Here is a 21,467-nt window from a genome sequence, read left to right on the forward strand (position 1 = left end):
CTGAATTTGAGGACTAGATTTGTAATTTCTTAATGCAGTCACCTTTCAAAAAGCAAGCTATGGATTGGAAATCCATGCCTGCTAGTTTTGACCAGTGAAATATAAACATTTTGAGGGCTTCTGTGATTGAAATGTAGCACAGAAATTATGCCAGGTGTTTCCAGGTGCTTTCATACCTGAGGTTAAAAGCAACTGTTCCTTTAACAGACTTTGAAATGTGAATGTAAAATCTACATTGTTAGTAAGTTTAGTTGCATAATTAATGCCTCTTCACTTTTCCTTCTGCATAATGATCTGACATTAACAAGAACAGCAGGAGAGAAACTCAGAGGAGAAGTAAGCATGATGTGTGAAAACACTTTAAAAGTTAGGGAGTGATACACATTTTTGAAACTGTACCATGTTTAGGACACCCTGGAAATCTTGGCACTCCTATGCTAAATGTCTCAAGTTGTTAAAGTGCATGAATAGCTTTAGTTTCACAATCTGACAAGCCAAACCTGCTGACAGTAACAACTCCTATTCTCCTGATAGTTGTAGAGTCTTCCTTTTTGAATGTGAAGCCCAAATTGATGCGTTGTCTCTCCTTGGCCAGCTGGCGGTGTCTAGACCCTTTTGTTCAGTCTTCAGAAATTCTAGAAATTGCACCACGGAGAAACAGAAGTATGTTTCCCTTACCCACTGTTTGGTGGAAAAGAAATTAAAAGGGCATATAAGCGTTCAGGCTAATAACACACATACCCCCCCCCCCAATTCTTGCAACTTTCCACATTTGAAAACACCATCCCAGAAATCCCAGGGCCTCTGGGTGTTCTTTTGGGCTGGCATAGACCATAGACTCAAGGTCTGATTGCTTTTTGCTGCCTCAGGGGGTGTTTTATTGTACAAAAAGGAAGTTTTCAAGGATCTGGGTATGTCAGGGGGACTATTTCTTATTTTCTATTCTATCCTTGTATTTATATTTATTATAATCCTAAATCTAATCCTATGTTTTGTACATATAACATACCTATAACCCCTACCTGGACTATCTAGGCAGGGGAGGCTTGGCAGGGAACAAGAAATACAGGAAAGAACCCTAAGAAGAGTAGATCTGTGAAAGCTTTCCTTATGGAAAAAAAGACAGAAAGGGGTGGATGATTCCAGGAGTTAGCAGGCTTGGTGGAGAGGCTAGAGGGTGGTACACATCTGGTAAGCCTGGATATCCAGCCAGGGACGGAAGATCCAACCTCCCAGAAGTCCCATCTCAGCCACCTTATAAGAGCCCCTAGAAAAGGAGATGATAGTTCCTACAGGGATGAATGGAAGGAAGGTGACTAGTTTCATAGAAAATGGCAGCAGGCTGACATTAGTGTGCCCCTACTTAGTGAAGGGAACCCCTAAGATGGATGAACAGAGTCTTACAGGAGTGGGACCACTCCGAAGCACAATCCCCCCAACTATCAACATTCAGGGATGGTCCAGAAGGATAACACTGATGATGGTATCAAATGGCACTGAGAAATCTAAAAGGACTGGGAAGGGTACGTTCCCATCGTCAGCCAGAGCAACCAATGCCATTTCTGTACCAAGCCTGGACTTGAATCCAAACTGAAAGGGATCCAGATAATCCAGTTCTTCAAGAGCTCTCTGTAGCTGAGGTAGCTGTATCACTACCTTCTTAAAAACCTTCACTAAAAAGGCAGTTGTCTAAAACTGTTGGGTCCAAGGAGGATCTCTTGAGAATGGAATATGCCACTGTCTCCTTCAACAACTCTTCCCTCAAAGAAGCATTGACTACCTCCCACACCCAGCCTGTCAGTCGTAGTTCACAGCTGAAAGAAGGCGTGAAGGTCGTGGGTCAGGCCCAGAGTTGGTAGCATTCATCTCCACCAGAATCCACAAGCTGAAAAGAATCCCTGATAATATCGTACATATTTTGCTCGAGGCACCATGTAAGATTCTGCTTACAGAGTGTCAAAAGTATGGCCATCCTGCCCTCCCAGACCACTCCCTCCCAGGGTATGGAAATTGAATACCCCTGCACTAATAGCCAAGGAAAGTCCAACACCAGTCTGGCAACAAGCTCCGGGTGGTCTAGAAAGGATCCTTCTGGGCAGCAGAGTGGCTAATACATAAGCACAACACCCACCTTATCCTTATTGCCCAACTTAACACAGAGACATTTACACTGTGCCATTCATGGAGGAAAGAACACTGATCACAGGCACAGAATCCCTCATGATTATTGCTGCTAAGCAACCCAAACCTTGGAAGGGCAGATCTCTGAGAATGCCACATTGCCTTTTTTGCCCAACCAGTTTTGTTAATGTATATCATGTGTAGTTACTCATCCACAATTAAATCATGGATGAGCATGGTCTTATTACAAATAGGCCTGGTATTTACCATCAGCAGCTTGAGGTCAAGGTCACCTGTGATCTGGACTCAAGAATGGGGCATTTGGTCTGGAAATGGGACTCAGCACCAAGCTGTTGGCCTCCCTTCTCATACCTGACACACATGCCCATATCTCCCATGACTAGGCACCACTAACATGTTCTCACTCTCTTCTTCCTCTACAAAGTCACCAGCAAGTCCTCTTGATATGATTAGCAAGTCCTAGGACCTATTCTATCCTTCCCACACCCGTAATGCCCCCAATGGGAGTCCCCCAATGGGAGGAGATGGGCAGGGACAAATTGGATAAAAAATAAAAATAAATAAATAATCAGTCACCTGAAGGCTAATATTTGGCAGTGCCACTTTCACCAGCCTCCAAGTCCTTTCCCACCTTTCCTTTTATCACCCTTTCTCTGTCTTTCTCATCATCCTTCCCACACCAGCCCCATGCTCACTTGGGTTTCCTGGGTCAGGATCTTCCCTATTCTTTCATTCCAGGGGGACCATTCATCAACACCTTTCGCCTCTCACTTGGGAGTATATTAATCAACTGCAATCTGAGATGTTAGTCTTGTCTCCTCCAAATTGACTGCTGGCCACGGCAACTCTCCTTCCTCCTCCTGGCCATGGCAACTGAAAGAGCAGCTGTCAGGTGTTTCCATTAATCTCAAAAGGAACGAATTTGTGGTACATGATTCAAATTAATCTATTATCTTTTTTCTTCAGTAGTATGCCTGGAAGGTTGAAATACAGAGAGTTAATAAAATAACCAGAACAGAATATGGCAAAAGGCGAGTGACGAGTTGGGGGTGTCATGGTGGGAGCCAGAGGGCGGGCCATCATTGGGGAAGACGCCCCTGGTGTTTGGTACCAGTGGCATGTTCCGGCCCTCTGCGCTCAGACCCAGGCCCTGGACAGCAGGCCCATTGAGGCCCTGGCTTTCGGCTGCTGCTACTGAATGCCAGGTTGGTCAATAACAAGGCCCCCCTCATACGCGATCCAATCATTGAGGAGGGGGCAGACCTGGTGTGCATTACCAAGACCTGCCTGGGCCCTGAAGGGGGGGTGCCCATTTCAGAAATGTGCCTGGCTGGGTTCACGGTTTGGCACTAGCTAAGATGCTGGCCACATGACCCGGAAGTGTCTATGACAACGCCGGCTCCAAGGCTTAGAAACGGAGATGAGCACTGCCCCCTAGAGTCAGATTTGACTGGACTTTACGTCAAGGGAAACCTTTACCTTTACCTTAAGACTCCGGGGCAAGGAAGGAGGGGTGGCTGTTGTCATCCAGGAATTTCTAGTGGCCTTCAGGGACACTACTGCACAAGTAGCTGGTTGTGAGACCCTATTTTTGAAGTTGGGCTCCGGAGAACAGTTGGGAGTGTTGCTGCTGTACCAGCCTCCCTGCTGCATAGCAACCTCCCTGCCTGAGCTGCTGGAAGCTGTCTTGGGGTTGGTGGTGGAGTTCCCTAGACCCATGGTTCTGGGGGACTTCAACCTGCCATCCCTGGGGTGTACCTCAGAGGTGGCTCCAGAGTTCATGGCCACCATGGCAGCCATGGGCCTGTCTCAGATTATTCGCGATCCATCTCAGGACAGTGGTCTCACACCAGACTTGGTTTTCTTGTCAGAGCAATGGCAATGTGATCTAAGGGGAGAGCTACATCTGTCCCCCTTGTCAGATCATGCCCTGGTGACCTTGAGATTCTCCTGTGCCACCCCCCTCCGCAGGGAGGCAGGACCCATTCAATTGGTCCACCCTCAGTGACTGATGGACTTGATGGGGTTTCAGAGGGAGCTGGGGATTATACCCGAGGATCTGCTTCTCAGTCCAGTGGAGGCCCTGGCTGCTGCCTGGAATAGGGAGGCAGCAGGGGCCTTGGACAAAAACACGCCCATGTGACCTCTCTTGTCCCATTGAACCTGACACTCACTGTGGTTTACGGAGGAATTGAGGGTTCTGAGGAGGGTTAAGAGACGTCTGGAGCGTCGCTGGAGGAAGACAAGGACCAAACCCAACCAAACACAAGCTAGAGCCGCTATTAAGGCCTACCTTGTGGCAGCAAGAATGGCAAAATGTCAATATTTCTCCACTCTTATTGCATCTGCAGAATGCCATCCAATGGCCCTGTCTGGATCACCCGATCCCTTCTGGGGAAGGGGGATCTAGTAATTCATCTACAGGGCCATGCAGAGGAGTTTTCTGGGCATCTGGAGAATAAAATCACTCAGATCTGTTCCAAGTTTGATGCAAAGTGTGCAGCATGGCCTGTGGAGATGCCTGGGGAGCGTACTTACCCAGTTATCTGGGAGCAGTTTGACCCTGTTGAGCCCGAGGAAGTGGACAGGGTTCTCTGGACTGTAAATGCCACCACTTGTCAGTTAGATCCTTGTTCCTCCTGGCTGGTGAAGGCAGCTTGGGAGGTGATGTGTAGGTGGGTCCAGGTGATGGTGAATTCATCCTTAGGGGAGGGAATGTTTCCAACGTCCTTCAAAGAGGCACTCCCTCCTCAAGAAACCATTACTGGACCCCACCATTCTGGACAATTTTTGTCTGTTCTCCCACCTCCCCTTTTTAGGGAAGGTGGTTGAGAAAGTGGTGGCACTGCAGCTCTAGAGAGTCCTGGATGAAACGGCTTATCTGAACCCTTTTCAGTTGGGTTTCAGGCCCGGATATGTGATGGAAACAGCCTTGGTTGCACTTATGGATGAACTCTGGTGGGAGTAGGATGGTGGCAGGGCATCCATCCTTGCTCTTCTTGACCTCTCAGCAGCTTTCAATACCATCGACCATGCTATCCTTTTGGGTTGGCTCAGGGAAATGGGGGTGGGTGGCGTAGTTTTGTGCTGGTTCACCTCCTTCCTCCGGGACCGGTTCCAATCAGTGTTGACAGAGAGCAAGAGATCTGACCCACGGCCCCTCCTTCGTGGGGTGCTGCAGGTTCAATATTCATCCCGCTCCTCTTTAACATCTACATGAAACCGCTGGGTGAGATCATCTGTCATCACGGGGTGAGGTATCATCAATATGCTGATGATACTCAACGATACATCTCCATCCCAGGTGACGTAAGTGAAGCTGTGATCACCCTTTCTCGGTGCCTGGACGCTGTGGGGGTCTGGATGGGGAAAATAGGCTTCAGCTGAACCCTGGTAAGACAGAGTGGCTGTGGGTTGGGGGCTCCTGGGTATCTGGGAATTTGCCATCTTGGCTCTGGATGGGGTTGCATTGCCCCAGACAGATCCAGTATGGAACCTGGGGGTCCTCCTGGACTCAGAGCTCCCACTTGAAGAGCAGGTGGCAGCCATGGCCAGGGGAGCCTTCACGAAGCTTCATGCTGTGCACCAGGTATGCTCTTTCCTGGATCAAGAGTCCCTCCAGTCAGTCACTCATTCCCTAGTGATCTCTCATATAGACTACTGTAATGCACTCTGCATGGGGCTACCTTTGAAGAGTATCTGGAAGCTACAGCTGGTGCAGAATGTGGCCACATGAGCAGTCTTAGGAGTCCCAAGGAGGGCACACACAACACCATTGCTGTGCGAGCTGCATTGGATGCCAGTTTGCTTCCAGGTCCAATTCAAGGTGTTGGTTATCACCTTTAAAGGTCTACATGGCATGGGTCCAGGTTACCTGAGGGACCACCTCACCCCCGTGACATTGACCCATCCAACCTGGTCAGGCAGTATGGACCCTGTCCATGAGGGATTGCTGATTGGTGGGGTCCAGGAGGAGGGCCTTCCATGCCATCGGGCCCACCCTTTGGAATAAGCTACCCCCAGAGGCAAGACAGGCCCCACTCTCCTGGCCTTCAAGAAGAGAGTTAAAACCTGGTTATGCCACCTGGCTTGGGGTGGGAGGGGCAATAGCTATACATGGAGGTGTTTGGCACCATGATGGTGCCAACAGTAAGATCTTGATTTGCCATCTTGTATTTATATTTTGTATTTGCGTTTTTATATATCTATTATATTTATATATATTTATATTTATTACATTGTATTTTTAGTCAAATGTTATTTTTCTTGTTGTAAGCTGCCCAGAGTCATTGTGTATGAGTTGGGTGGTCGAGAAGTTCAATCAATCAATCAATCAATCAATCAATCAATCAATAAAAATAAAAATAAAATAACCGAAAGGCATTAGAGAAAGACCTCAAAGAAATATCTTCCTTTCTTTTCACCTCAAAGCACCAATCAGCAGAAGTCTTCCTGGTGGGTGTGTCATGAAATAGAATACAGTGAGCAGAGAACAGCAGACCAGTTACGAAGTGTCTTCCCATTGCTTAAAAGTTACTGAAAGTTACTGATGTAAAAAACAGGAACTATGGCAATCATCATCAGCTGTGACAGCGGGGCATCGTAGAACAAGAGAATGTATTGCCCTTGCTACCACACAGCCTTACTGATAAGTAACACAGAACAACACAAGGCATTTGCAGGGTTTAAAAGTGGAAAACAACCCACTGATTGCTCATCTACACTAAGTACATTTTGCCTCAAGAGTTTGGGAATTTCTGCTCAGAGCTTTTGATCTATGCTTCCCATATAAAGCATTTCAAATGTACAAAAACTCTGGGTAGTTTGACTGTTATTTTTGAATACAGACTTCTCCTGTCCAGGGGGAGTTGGGGGTGACAGGGTGGCACCAGGTTGAGGAAGACTGTTTTAGTTAATTATGAAAGAATCACCATTTTTTTCCAGACAGACTTAAGAATAGTCAGAAAAATTAATATTCTTATATAGTAATCACATATTTGCAATGTATTCCTATACATATGTACCCAAAGTAGCTCCACTGATTTGACTGAATAAAATAATAAAGAATCAATTTACACAGTTGTCTAGTCTTGAAATACTATCATGTAGCAATTAGTTGCACAGCCTGCATCTGCTGTATACTTAGGATTTTGGGGCAATCTTGGCATAGGAAGCAGCTAATACTAGAGCAGAATAGAGCTGGGGAAGAAGAGAGGTCTTGTCTTCTTTTCCAGTTCTTATTTCCAGTACTTGCATTTAATTTATGTACACTGGAATATTTCAGCATGTCAAAAGTAAAATTTAGAAAAGGCACTAAAATTAGTTTAAGACTGTTTTTTTTTCTTTACTTGGATCTAACTTTCCACTGAATGTTAAATTTCACAGTACAGTGTAGGCTTTCTCTTTAGACTCTTAATGGCAATATTGTTTTATTTGTATAGCTGTGTCCAAATAAAGGAGCTAGGACTCATATTGTGGCATAATAATTCATAACCCCATGAGCAGCAATCCCAGGATTTCATGCTGTGCTACTAGTTCACACTGCTTTTATGGCCAAAGCTTTCAAAGAAAAATGGGAGTTCACGCTGCATTCAAACTTACTCTGTTGATGTTGAAAAATGGACATCTTATATAAGAGCATTTGGACATTCAGTTCTCCCAGACACCCCACTGCCACCTTCTGCCCTCCAATAGGGGGAGGGTGCCAAGGTTTGCCTTGGAGATTATCAAATTGCTGAGCTTGGCCAGTCTACTGTATTGGCTACCCCTTGGGGCAAGCCCTAGGAAGGAGACATTTTTCATGCAGAAGCAAAGGTGGATGATGAATGGATGGATGAAGAACCTCTTCTCCTTCTGCTCCTATACCCTAAATTTTCCTCTTCTGTAGGGTTCTTTCCAAAACCAAAGTATTCATAAGAGCTCTGTTGTATGGGTTTGCACATAATATTTAACTAGGCTTTAAGACAGAGCTCTGTATGCTCTTTTAGAGAGTGAGAAAGGCCACTGTAATGATAACCTATCGATATGTCTAAAGAATTGTGTTTAATTCAGGTCTCCACAATATTCTGGCAGAGTGTGTGTGTTTACGTGTATGTGTGTGTGGGGGGGGGGGAGAGACAAAGGTGATACATTCCGAATGAAATATATTTAATTTCTCTTATCTGAAGCCATAACTTAGTATGTGTACCAAGGAAGGGTCACTTGACAATTACTTGGGGGCAGACGAGCAGCTACAAGATGTAATGAACTTTAAAAACAAGAGTGCCTTCTCTTTTAGGCATTCCTTCAATCCATACTACACTCAGAGAACCTCTAATGCACAGAACGTAGCCAGACCTTGAAACTTGTCCTGTCCTGTCCGTAGAGCTGACATTCTCAGATCACTTGTAGACCATTCCTACAGTTTAGCAGGTGATCACCATTCTGCTTTTGTTGCCTCCTGAAATATATCTCGCTACTCCCCTCCCCTCAAAGACATAATTTTCAGGTTCAATGGGCAAGGAAATAATATAAATGAATTCCAGTTACCCTTGATTATTTTTTGTTAAAAAATACTGTTTAAAGAGCCATAGACACATTTGTTTGTTTGTTTGTTTGAATTGTTTATTTTTCAGATTCGTAATTGCCCCTTCCAGTTCTTGGTTTTTTACATGTATCTGTTTAGCAACCCCAAAGTTCTAAATTATATATCAGAATATCAGGATTGTTTTAAAAAGGTTTGAGGGAATTCGATCACTTATTTATACAGTATAGTGCCGTTCAAATAAATTTCACCAGGATGGGTTGTCAATAAAAAGAAATTTACAAGAAATGAACCAGTTTTAAAAGTTATGAAAACAACAGTAAAATCTAAGCAGAACAACACAAAAAGACAGACACTGTATAGAAACTGGTACGGCAAAGGTGTCATATTTCCAGTGTGTGGCACAAGTGTCGGGTTTCAGTTACTCTCAACTTCAGCTGAGTCCACTGAGTAGGAATATATTTCCCCAAAGGTTAAACATCTTTTTGTCTAATTGTGTATGTCCAAAACACAACTGAAAGTGCTACTGTTTCTTGCATTTTCGTAAAAGCATGAGACAAGTGCACCAGTTTCCCTTTAAACCTGTACAGAAACTCAGGTAGTTTTCAGAAATCTTATTCTGAAAGTTTTTGTCAGCAGGAGAGAGTTGTGTAACAACTGGGGAGCGGGCCTTCTTAGCAGCAGCACCCTTTCGGTGGAGTTGCCTTGCAACTTTTGGGGGCAAAGCCAAGCCGGATTTCTGAGTGTTAGTACCAGTTTTACCCATTGTTGTTTTACTGCATTTCTTTTAATTGAATCTTGTTGGGAGTTTCCCTCTGAAAGGATGTCTAATTTTTAAAAACATATAAAAGGATTACAAAAAAGATTTTAAACTGGTACCAAAAAGAATGCAGTATATTTCCCAATAAAGTGCGGCATAGAGAAAATTTCCTTTTTTCTTTTTGTAGATGACAACAGAGCGAAGGGAACTCCTTTTTCTGGTTTTAATGAGCAAGTAGGTTGTTACAGCAGGTGATGCTCCTTTAAATGTTCCCTCCAAACTGTTAGGGCTCTAAAGATAGGCACCAGCAAATTGAATTTGGCTAGTAATTAACAGGCAGTCAGTGTAGCTCTTTGGAGCTGATGGGATGTAGCTTCTCTTAAAAAATTAGATAGAATTTTATACCATTTGAAAACTGCTTGCAGTTATGACAATGCAATTATTCAGTCTGGAGTTTTGGTGTGCATACATTCACCATAGCCAAGCTACCCCTATCCAGGAAATGCCATAGCTGGCAATCTGGAGAAAACTGGTTATAGGTAGTCCAAGATCATTGTTTGGATCTAAGAGCACCCTCACACTCTGCTGCTCTTTCAGGTGGAGATAAACTGTACATGGAATACCAACTTCTCAGGCTCGAGAACCATCCTGGTGCTTCTATGCCATCAGGATTCTGCTCCAGTTTCTTTGCCTCATCCAGCCAGTTATTGTATGCAGGCAGTAATTCAGCATGATTTAAATTTAATGTTAAAGAAAAATATTGCTGGCTGTGATCAACATACCAGTTAATTAGTCAAAGATCTCCAGTAAAAGAGCATGTGGAATAAGGTAGACATTTACAGGTCACTACAGCTCAAATACTGGGAAGTTAAGCATAAATCTCTGAATGCAGTTTTCTGAAACCAATTATTTGGATATGGTTGGAATTACCATATCATTGTAGCTCTTGATCTTAACCCACCAAATCATTTTAATAAGATGATATCAATGGTGGTCAAAATGGTGGTGTTAAAAGCTACTGATATGTATTCAACAAGGAGAGACTCCTTTTTGTCTCTCAACAAAGACCATTCATCAGGGCAACCAAGGCTATCTCTATGTCAGATTTTAGATTTTCAAATGCACCTTGTCCAAGAAGTTTTATATTGTGTCATAATATATATTAATGGCAAACCCATAGTGTGGAACTTTATATAGCCATAATGGCACCACCCAAAGATACTAGAGAACTTTCAGCAGGCCTCAAGTGACCTCTAGATTTGAAGAAACAATGGAAAAATATATAGGAAAAGAAAAATCTCTTCTAAATAGGTAAAATTACCCAATTAGAACTGGATGTGCTGAAGAGCACTTCACACTGTACATTTTGATTCAGATCCTGTTGTTTATATTGAATTGTAGCACTGAACTAGTTAAAACAGATAAATAAAAAGTCTAGGAAAATAAAAGTATCTTTCCTTAGCACCAAGCAAGCCTCTGAAATCAGTATTCTATACCCAGGAAACCATCATGATAACAGTTCTTTCTCAGTTACCATCTGTGATGGTAGAGAGATCTGGGGCAGGACCTCCAGAGATGACATTATTGCAGAAATCTGGTTCACACAGTCACAGGTAACCTGGTCCCATGCTACAAATAGCATCAAAAGATAGCATTAGCAGTTTGAAGTGAGCCTGAAAACAGAGCAGGAACAACACGGATGTTTCAGCACTAGCCAAATATATTCCAACATTTGCTCTCACTTAGAACTTTCACTGTATTTATTTGCTTCTTTAGTTACTTTAAACTAATTTTTCTTTCTGGCCTACCTTCTAGAGCAGTTGGATGTAAAGAGGGGCTGCTTTAATGAATCACAAAGAATTGCTATTGTTGCAGTAGTGTAGGATCTGAAGTACTTCTTCCAAATTATTTTCAAACCATACTGTACATAGTTGGAATATCCAGTTCTTAAAAAGTGCCACACGTTACTTAGGAACAGTAAAGGAGTTAATTGAGGCTGACAAACTCAGGAAACAACAACCACTTGGATTCTGGGATCTTTATTGCTAGTAGAATAATGTAACAGAATCTTGAAAGCCTGCAAAGCAATTATCCAGATCAACTTATACCTAGCATACTTAAGGTAGAGTTACTCTGTGTCTCTTTCTCATGCTTCTCCCCTCTCCTGGACTAAGGAATGTTTCCTGAAACAGTCCTTCCTTTGTATTCCCCAGGGTTGCTAGACATTCCATCACAATGAGTTTCGTATTCTAGAAAATTGGCAGGAACTTTATAAACAATGAGACATTATAAAGGATTCTTTCTCACCAAGGTCTCTTAGCTCTACTTGCTTCCTTCCTCACCTCATTGACTAGGAGAGCCACTAATGTATTTTCCTCCCTTGTCTTCATGGCAATAATAGAGATGCATGTTTTAATAGTATATATTCTACAGGCCCTTCTACTACATTGGCTGCTCCATGAATTCTCATCGGCCCCACTCCCTCTCCCCTTGGATTAGAATAGCAAAGAAAGCCGTTAAAAGAGGCAGTGATGTACATTCTCTTCCCTTGTATTCTGAGCATTGCCGCTCATTGTGCTTCTACTTCTGAAACATCTCAGTGCTGACAGAATGGGGCATCAAAAGTAGGGGACATTAAATTCTGATACTGGGCTCAGAGGGGGGCAGAAAAGAGGGAATTGTCTTTTGGTTGCTGTACCAACCAAAGTTGGACCTCAACAAGTATATTTGTTGTGGCTCAACATAAATTTTCTCTAACACCTCAGCCAATTACATAAGAAACAGCAACTGAATACTATTAAGGAGTTCTAGAAAATATTCCAATATGGGGTTATCAAAAAACATGCAGGAGAGGGCTCAGAAAAAAAAAGAAAGAAACCTGAGTAGATTTTTCTTGTTTTGATTTTACAGGGATTAGAAGGGAAAGGAAAGATTTGGATAGAAGTCAAGAAGAGCATCAATGTTGGAACAGCCACAGAATTCTAAATTCTGTCTCAGGAAAATAAGTAGATAGATCCCAGTTCCAACCATGGAAGATTGTAGTTGTATCTTCAGAATGCAGTTATAATTTGAGATAAATTTTAATTGTCAACTATTTTTATGTCCTTTGCAGAAGCTGAGGAGCTGTATCAGAAGAGAGTTTTAACCATTACTGGGATTTGTGTTGCATTGCTTGTTGTGGGAATAGTATGTGTAGTAGCTTACTGTAAAACCAAGTGAGTGATTTTATTTATTAATTTTAAAATTAATTTTTAATGCAATGAACACAATACAAAAGAAAATAACTAAGGAAAGGAAAGCACTAAAGAAGAAAAAGAGAAGGGAAAATGAAACAATTTGGAAGTACATAGGCGTAGTTTATAAATCATCTTAAAAAGGAGTACAAAAACTTGTAGCATCTAAATTTAATAATACTTGTAAAAAGAAATTTGTAGAGATTATGGTAATCTAGTAAGAAAAGCCTTGTTGATATAGCCAAATGTGATTAAAACAGATTAAAAGTAACTTTTATTGCTGGGTGCTTTAAGAATCAAAGAAAATTAAAATTTAGTTTTCCAACATCTTGCAACAGCAAATTTGACAGCTAACAAAAAGAATTCATATTTCATGTGGAACTGATGTATATACGTATTTTGGAAATATGGACCACAAATCAGTGGTAAGAATATTTGGTAAATATTGTTGGATTATTAAATAAAAACACAAGAATGTAACTATCTGTTTATAGTCACTCCAATGTAATTTATAAATGTTCCAATGAAGTAATTCAGTTTAAGAGGAGTATAATACAGTACCATGTGTAGATTGTCTTTATTATCATTTCTAGATGATTTGCCAAACAGTCTTTGAAAGAAATGTTATACCAGTGAGAATTCCAAGTTCAGATCCCAACTTTTTCTAGACTTTCAGGAGGATCAGAAATTGATTATTTTATTAAACAAACTTGCACAGCTGCCCATAAACCAGAAGTAACTGAGGGGTGAACGGAATAAAGACACAGTACACTAAAAAAGTTAGAACACTTAACAGCATTGTGGCCATAATAAAACTCACATTCACCCCATCCCAGCTCCATCAATCTCCTGGCCCCAGTCCCTGGAGGGAAAAACCAGGTGTTCATCCCCTTTCCTGAAGGCCAACAGGATCAGGGCCATCCATATCTCTGGGGGGAGGCTGTTCCAGGAAGCAGTTGTATCTGATATGAATGTTACAAAATGTTAAAGTGATATCTTTGATGTATAATCCATTCTTCGAATGTTATTAATGATTGTAGTTTATGAGATTTGGTAAGCGTAACAAATATGCCTTTCTTTATACTATCAATAGACAATTTGTGTCATGTTTATCGTTCCAGTGTTTATTAACCCAAAGATACTGCGATCTGAGAAAGAAACAGTTCACATCTTAATTCAAGTGTGCAGTATGTGATCTGAACTTCCTAATCCACTAAACCCTCTGAAGAAAAATCATGTACACTTCTTCAAAATTTGCAGAGCTAGTCACCAATCAAAATGTGTACAAAACTGTGTATTTTATAGGAAAACTGCTGCAAAGAAGAAAAATACATTAAGAGGTTATATTAGAATAAATTCCCATGAAAATGCATACAGTCATCTTGCAGTATTTCAAAATCACTGTTGAAATTAAATTGCCAGTTGTATTTGGAAAAATCAGAAACTGAATAAAACTAAATTGTGCACCACTTTAACATGACCAAACTACTAGAAGGCAAGATGTGGGAAGAGAACAGAGATTAAGAAGGGAAAGCTCTTTGGAGCTATACTTTCTTTTTCACCCTGGAAGTAATGACATGGCTGCCATGTAGCCTGTATCAGAAAGAGCAGCTTTGTTTTCTTACACAATCTCCTATCAATTAAATTGACTCTTGGAAGTTAACCATTGCAAAATACAATACATCCATCATACTAATATAGATTACTAATATAAATTAAAACCTACAATGCATCAAAATTGGACTAAAAACAAGTAAGAGAAAACAGCAGTTGGAACAATAATCCCATACTCACTGTCCTACACAAATAAGATCATCACCCTCCATAAGCCCTCTGGAAGAGCTCCATTTTTAATAACTTCCAGATGGAAAATAACACAGAAGCAAATCCGGTCTCTGGAGAGAGACTGTTCCACAGAGCAGATGCATCCACTGAGAAACAGCCTTTATAGGGTCAAACATTCTTTAAAGAGAGACACTCAGTCTTCAGAGCTGATATTCCCGGTTTCACAAATATGTCAGAGACAAACAGAGAGAGGAGGAGAGATCCTTTAGGACACACTGTAAATGCTCAGAAGGATTGGCTATTAATATTACGTACTAAGAGAATTAAAGAACAATTTCTAGCCATACAGTATTAATATTCAGTGGAAGTATAAGAAGGAAGTATTTATCATCCAGTTTTAATATTCTTGTGGAAGTTAACAAATTATTTAATCAGTCTTACAGAAGATGGTATTATACATTGGCATCATGACAATGATCTTGGTTAGGAATGGTAGCAATGGTAACAGTTTGCTGCCAAAGGATTTTAACTGTTTAACAATTAGTTCCTCTCCTATCAGTAAACAGCAACAGGTAATTGCAAGATCCATTTGACAAACTAACCCACCCCACGTTATGAATTCATTGACATTTGTAAAGACAATTATAGTTCAGTATCATGCCATTAACATACAAATGTTAAATGTAGCAACATAATCTTATTCTCAGGGTGGAAAAATCCAGATTTACTTTGGTTCCATCCATTAATTTATGTACATAAGGAAATTCTGCTGTTGTTTCACAAAGGTTCTTTTAAAGTTTTCTGCAAAATTCAAAAAGTTGTAAGTGCTAGTTATTTCCTAATGACTTATTTTCAGTAGGAAGATTCACATTAAAGTTGCAATTTAACCCTATTTAACCTGATTTATCATCAATTCATTCTTTATGCACTAACATGATTTTATATGAAGAACTAAACATACACATGGATAGGGAGTATCTTCTTTGGTTTCAGTATTTTTAGAACTGTAATATAACTCAACTTTTAGCTAAGCAGAAACACCGGTAAAACATGACTAAATTTGAAATGCAAAGTTCAGCTCCTCTTATTAAATGTTACTATTAGTAAACTATACTTATAATGTGACTGCAGTAAAACAAAACAAAAAAAATGGTGTTCATAAAGAAAAACAGAGCCAAGATTTGAATATAATTCTAAACAAACAAAATATGATTTCAGTATACCAGCAAGTATACTAATAAATTAACAGCAAGCTAAAATGCAGTTTCTTTTGAACAGTTTCCAAGTATATTTGATGCTATATTAACTAAGCAAAATATATTGTGATGGTAAGTTTAATATTGGAAACGTTAAGAACCTAAACAGAATTTCTTTGTAATTTTTAGTCATGTGTACATACAAAATTATTCTGGAATTTTGTATTATGCAATATTTTTTTAAAATTAGGCTATGAGTTACTAGAAGATTAATGTACTATTTCTGGAAATTGTAGATTGCAATGTAGGTATTTTTTCTAATAACTGCTAAAATAATATTGAACAATATTGGAAAACCATACGGGAACTAAATTTATGGACTATTAGCAGTAAAAGCACTGCTTACAAATTAACTTCTTTAGAGGTCAGCAGAATTCTGATATTACTAAATTTATTATGGATACAAAATAATTATTTATAAACTTTTGGAATAAGATCCAACCTTACATACATTTTCTGTTTTAGTTATTATTGTTACTTTGTTCTTCTTTATACTTTCTATATCTTTTCTTTCTTTATATATTTATTGTACAAACATATTGATGCATTAGTACTAACCAGAATACTAGGAGTGATGTGTGCTAAAGTGTAGAACAAAGGCTTTCCCCGTGTCAAAACCAAAACTGCAAACCTAGGAAATCAAGACTAAAAGCAGAAAAGCATCAAAACTAGGCAATTTTCCAGCCAAACCATTCAGTCTAGGATAAAGATCTTGACAGGATTATATAGTCCATCAGAGTAAAACCGGTTCACTGTCCCAATCTGAATTAATGCCTTTTCTGAAGAAAACATACAAACATAAGTAAAATCTTTCAATGTACTTATTCTTTAGAAAACAGAGAAATCAGATGCACAATCATTTGCGGCAAAACATGTGCCCAGCGCACCAGAACAGGAATCTAGCGAACGGCCCTAGCCATCCTCGGCTGGACCCTGAGGAAATTCAGATGGCTGATGTGAGTAACATTTCTTAATTCACTAAGTAGGGCCTCCTGAGAAAGAATAGTAGGCAGGACCAAGGGACCCTCATTTAGACCCATCCTTCCATCTTCTCTTTACAATCCTCCCTTCCCTTCCCTTCCCTTCCCTTCCCTTCCCTTCCCTTCCCTTCCCTTCCCTTCCACACTTCTCTTCCCCCTCCCCTCCCCATTCTTCATCCCCCCCACTTTCCTTCCTTAGCTTTACCAAAGACAACTCTTGCCATCTTCTGCCACTCAGTGTCATTAGGATCAGAGGTGGGGGACAAACACCTTTGCAAAAGGATTTCATGAGCCAGCAGCAAAGGCATCAATCTCAACTCCTGACAAATGTGCAGTCTCTCAGATGAGGAAGCTGCACTTGGATTGGGCTGTTAACATTACCTGCAGAGGGACTACAACATACTGAATAGGACACCCGTACAAATCACTGCATGTTTTAAAGTGCTGCTCCAGTTTTCGAAGCTGTGAATCAGTCTCACAGTTTGAAGGCTTGGGGTGGCTGCTTTAAGGTCTTCCCTAGGTCTTCTAAGCATAGTCTGCAAATACCCTGGTGGAAATGTCTTTTGTACGTTTATAGACATGCCCCAAAGACTTTGGGATGACAACTGAGACTGCAGGTGGCTATATTGGATACAGACTGATTCTTCTCTCATGAGTAAAGGATCTCTTCATATGATTTGCACAGGCCTACCATATAGCCATATCCCTTCAGAGTGTTGGAATAGCAGGTCCTTGTGGCACTACCATTGATCTGTGATGCCTTTCCCTCTTCCATAAATGGCTGCTTACTTGCCCACTGCATTTTTCCACATTTCTTTTTGTATGATCTCCTCTTCCTTGAAAACTGCTTTGGAATGGATGGCACTGAATTCTGCCTGAACCAGAATATAGGATAAACCCCCAGCTATAAGAATTGTTCCAGAATTGGTTTTTGATGGATTCTAATGATGTTTAGGATCTCAGAGTTTCCTGGGTATGCAGTAATTATATTGCTTCAGCAAGGAAGCAATAATATTTGCAAACTAGAGGTTCCAGGACACACAAGACAAGGCACAGGGCTGTCAGGAAACCCAGCCCATCTGGCTTGAGATCTACTCCATGGAAGACACTGAAGCATAATCTTAAAAGCCTAGCCACATTTTGACTTCTGTTGAATACAGGTAGTCCTCATGTGACTATGGTAATTGGGACTGGAATTTCTGTCACTAAGCAACATGGTTGTAAAGCATGACATCACGTGAATATGCCTCTTATCAATGGAAATTCTGGTTGCCATTGTTAAGTGAATCCCTCAACGTCGTTAAGCGTGATGTCATGTGGCCATCATTTGCAGTCTCCTGCTGGCTTTCCCTATTGTCTTTGCTTGTAGGAAGCGGGCAAAGAAGTTTGCAAATAGTGATCACATGACTGCGGGATGCTGTGGCATTGTAATTGTGAGCTAGGCGCCGAGCACCCAGCTCACAATCATGTAACCATGGGAACACTGCAACCATCATAAGTACGAGGACCAGTCATAAGTACCATTTGTTCAGCCCCATCATAAGTTTGAATGGTCGCTGAATGAGTGGTCATTAAGTGAGGGAATAATGCATTTAAACTGTGATAAGTGCAATAACTGTAATGATGCAATAGAGCAAGGCCATTTGTATTTCCCTAAAGCATCTGTTCTAGGAAGTTACTTAGAATCACAGGATCATGATTGTAAGGGACCCTAGAGATCCTCTAGTTTAACCCCCTACTCAGTACAGGATCCCCAGCACAGAATTCTGTGAGTTGGAGTCCACCCAAGTTATGAAGATTGAGAAACACTGCACTAGAGTATCTCTAACAGATGACCATCCAGCCTCTTTCAAAACCTCCAACAAAGAACTTAGCACTTTATGTGGCAACGTTCCACTATCTGACAGCTGGTTCACTCAAGCAGTCCCTCCTGATGTCTAGTCTGAACCTATTTCCTTGTAGTTTTAACCCATGGTTTCTGGTCCTGCTTTCTGAACCCAGAGATTAAGTCCACTCCCTCTTCTATCTAACAACCCTTCAGATACCTCCATCATACCTCCCATGTATCTTCTGTAGGATAGACATACTGTAGCCTGATCATTTAACTGTTCCTTCTAGGGAACAGTTAGTTAGCACACTCCTCACCATCTTGATAGACTTCTAGTAGCAGTTCTGTAATTACCTCTGCGAGTATTTCAGTACCCCCTGGATGTAATCCATCTGGCCATGGAGACTTGAATTTGTTCAATTGGCTCTCTTACGTTCTCCTTGTCTCTTCCTGCTAAGGCTCCATTCTCCTTCTGATACACAAAATAGGAGTTCAGAAGTTCTGCCTTTTCACCATACCCTACTATTGCTTCACCACTTCTTCCTCACAATCGACCTAAACCATCTTCGGCTTCCCTTTATTTCTAATATATCCAAAAAAACTGTCTTTTGTTGTTTTTGGCATCTCTTGCAAGCCTCAGACTACTCTGACTTTTAGCTTTTCTGACAAAATACCTATGGTTTCTAGAAGCTACCTAATATTCTTCTTCTGTCCTGTGCACCTCCTTTCATTTAGTCATGTGCACCTCCTTTCATTTCCCATGCATTTCCCTTTTATCTTTTCAGCATTTTGAAGAGCTCTCTGTTTATCCATGATAGCCTCTTGAGATTTCTCCTATTTTTTCTGGTTGTGAGAATGTTTTGCCATTCTGTTTTCAGTATCTTGTTTTGTAGGATTTCCCATCCTTCCTAGAGACAGAATTTCAAGCTACTGGATCCAATCTACCTTCCCCTAGAGTTCATCCACTCTTCTGAATCCAGTATTCTGTTCTGGATTTTGTTAGTTCTTCTCTATTTGGATAACATGAATTTAAGGACAATATGATCACATTTCCCCAAGACGCCAGTCACCTATACTTCTTCAATCAACTCCTCCCTAGTGGTGAGGTTTAGGTCCAGGGCAGCAGATCCCCTTGTTCTTTTTTTCATCTTCTGTTAAATGAAGTTGCCAGCAAGAGAGGACAAGAGTATGTAGGACCTCTGAGCAATATTAGATTCCCAGCAAATGTCAGAATAATTGATAATCCCATTATTTCTATTTCTGACAGTGAAAAGCTTCTTTCTCTTATGCCTGCCCAGATGGTTTATCATAAGCTCCCACAATGGTATCATTTTGTATCTCATTCATTTTATTTGTATCCAACACTTTAAACAGGATTTCAGTGTTCCAATTCCTTAATTTCTTTGAAAACATATTTTTTCTTTATATGAGGTACAAACCTCCAACCTTCTTACTGGGTCTGTGGAAACTCTCCTCAAGCCCCTGCACTTTCTATTCCAATTAGATAGGCTTGCACTTTGAGCAGGTGTAGTTCGTCTTTACACAGAAAGAAAATAAAAAATAAAAATAAGACAAAACCACATTAAAAGGTACACAAGCATTAAACCTCAGAAGGGAAGGGAAGGGAAGGATGCTTGTCCCTTGACCTCCCTTACAAAATTCCTGTTTGTTCTCCTGTTTACTTGTTTTCCTCCTTCCAGAGAATGAGAATGTAACAAGTAGAAGTAAAAAAAAGGATATTAGTGTCTAGAGGCTAATTAATGGCCTTTTCCCCATCTTCCTCTTTCCCTTCTCTTTTTCAAATGATATTTCAGCAAGAGGACATTTAGAAGCCCTGCCAAGGCTCTTTCTGTCTTCAGTTGAATATCAAGTTATTTATGTGTTTAGAAGTCTTTGGATAAATAAATTATTTCAGTGATGGCAGATTTCAATTTTATTCCATACCTTTGGGGTTTCGATTTTGGTAGAGGTATTTAACTGTATTGGTTTATATTACAAGCTGTTTAAGACCTTTACCTTCCTTGAAAAGGCTGAATAGAAATTAGTCAAGAAATTAAATACATTAGTATTCGCTTCATTTGCATTGGAATGCACTTTTTTGGTGCTGTCTAGTTGGTGGAGTCAAATTGCTTCCTGAGATTTTGGCAGGCTTTAAAGACACCCTTAGTTTTTTGGGATGGCTTTACCCTAATTACACAGAATTATCTGCAAGTTGCCTGCATTGATCATGAATATTTAAATGCTTATTTGAGATTTTGAGCTTTGTTATTATTTTACTATACTGCAGTCCAAATGGAGAATGTCTACTCACTGTTCTGAGGCCACTAGTGTTTAGAAGAAAACACAGCAGCACCCCTGAGCAAGAAGCCCCAAAAGTGAAGAAGGAATGTCAAATATATATAGAGTAACTTTATTCTTACCCTCCAAAAATGGGAACATAAGCTACTATGATTTATAACAATCCTATAAATACAGCAATGTTATCATCCCAAAATTAATAACTATCAACTTGTGACTTTTTTCCCAGTATATGTCTAAAAATGTTCCTGCTACTGAGCATGTCATAAGAAGAGAAATAGAGACAACCTTTTCAGGGAGCCATTCCTGTTCACCATCACATCCCTCTTCCACGGGAACTCCAACTTCAAGCCAAAGGTACAGACAGAGTTTTTCATTGCTTAGATTTCTTTTTATCTGCTTCTGGACAGATATAATCAGGGAACCATTTAAATGGCAATGCCCAAAACCTCTTTCCTTTCTCCTACTCAACCTCAATTGCCACAGCCTGAGCTGGCCTTGGGACTGGTGAGCTCTATTTATCCCTGTTCCTGTGAAATCATTAAGTCCAGAGTAAGGTCTCCATAAGAAATTTAGAAAGATCTAACATCATCTAGCTGTACCACTGGCCCTTGCTAAATGAACCTTTCTGCATTGTTGTTCATTTTATAATAGAATATAAT

The 21,467-nt window shown here is 40.6% G+C and overlaps 1 protein-coding gene across 1 annotated transcript in view; it reads left to right on the top strand.

Moving 5' to 3' along the window:
- The window catches only part of NRG2 (neuregulin 2), a 163,475-nt gene that overhangs the window by 134,455 nt on the left and 7,553 nt on the right, over window positions 1-21,467 (top strand). The window contains exons 9-11 of the mRNA XM_063299925.1: window positions 12,538-12,640; window positions 16,532-16,655; window positions 21,035-21,162. Coding sequence (XP_063155995.1) covers window positions 12,538-12,640; window positions 16,532-16,655; window positions 21,035-21,162 — 355 coding nt within the window. The remainder of the gene's footprint in view (window positions 1-12,537; window positions 12,641-16,531; window positions 16,656-21,034; window positions 21,163-21,467) is intronic.

The sequence above is a fragment of the Candoia aspera genome, chromosome 3 (genome assembly GCF_035149785.1).
Source record: "Candoia aspera isolate rCanAsp1 chromosome 3, rCanAsp1.hap2, whole genome shotgun sequence".
NCBI lineage: Eukaryota > Metazoa > Chordata > Lepidosauria > Squamata > Boidae > Candoia > Candoia aspera.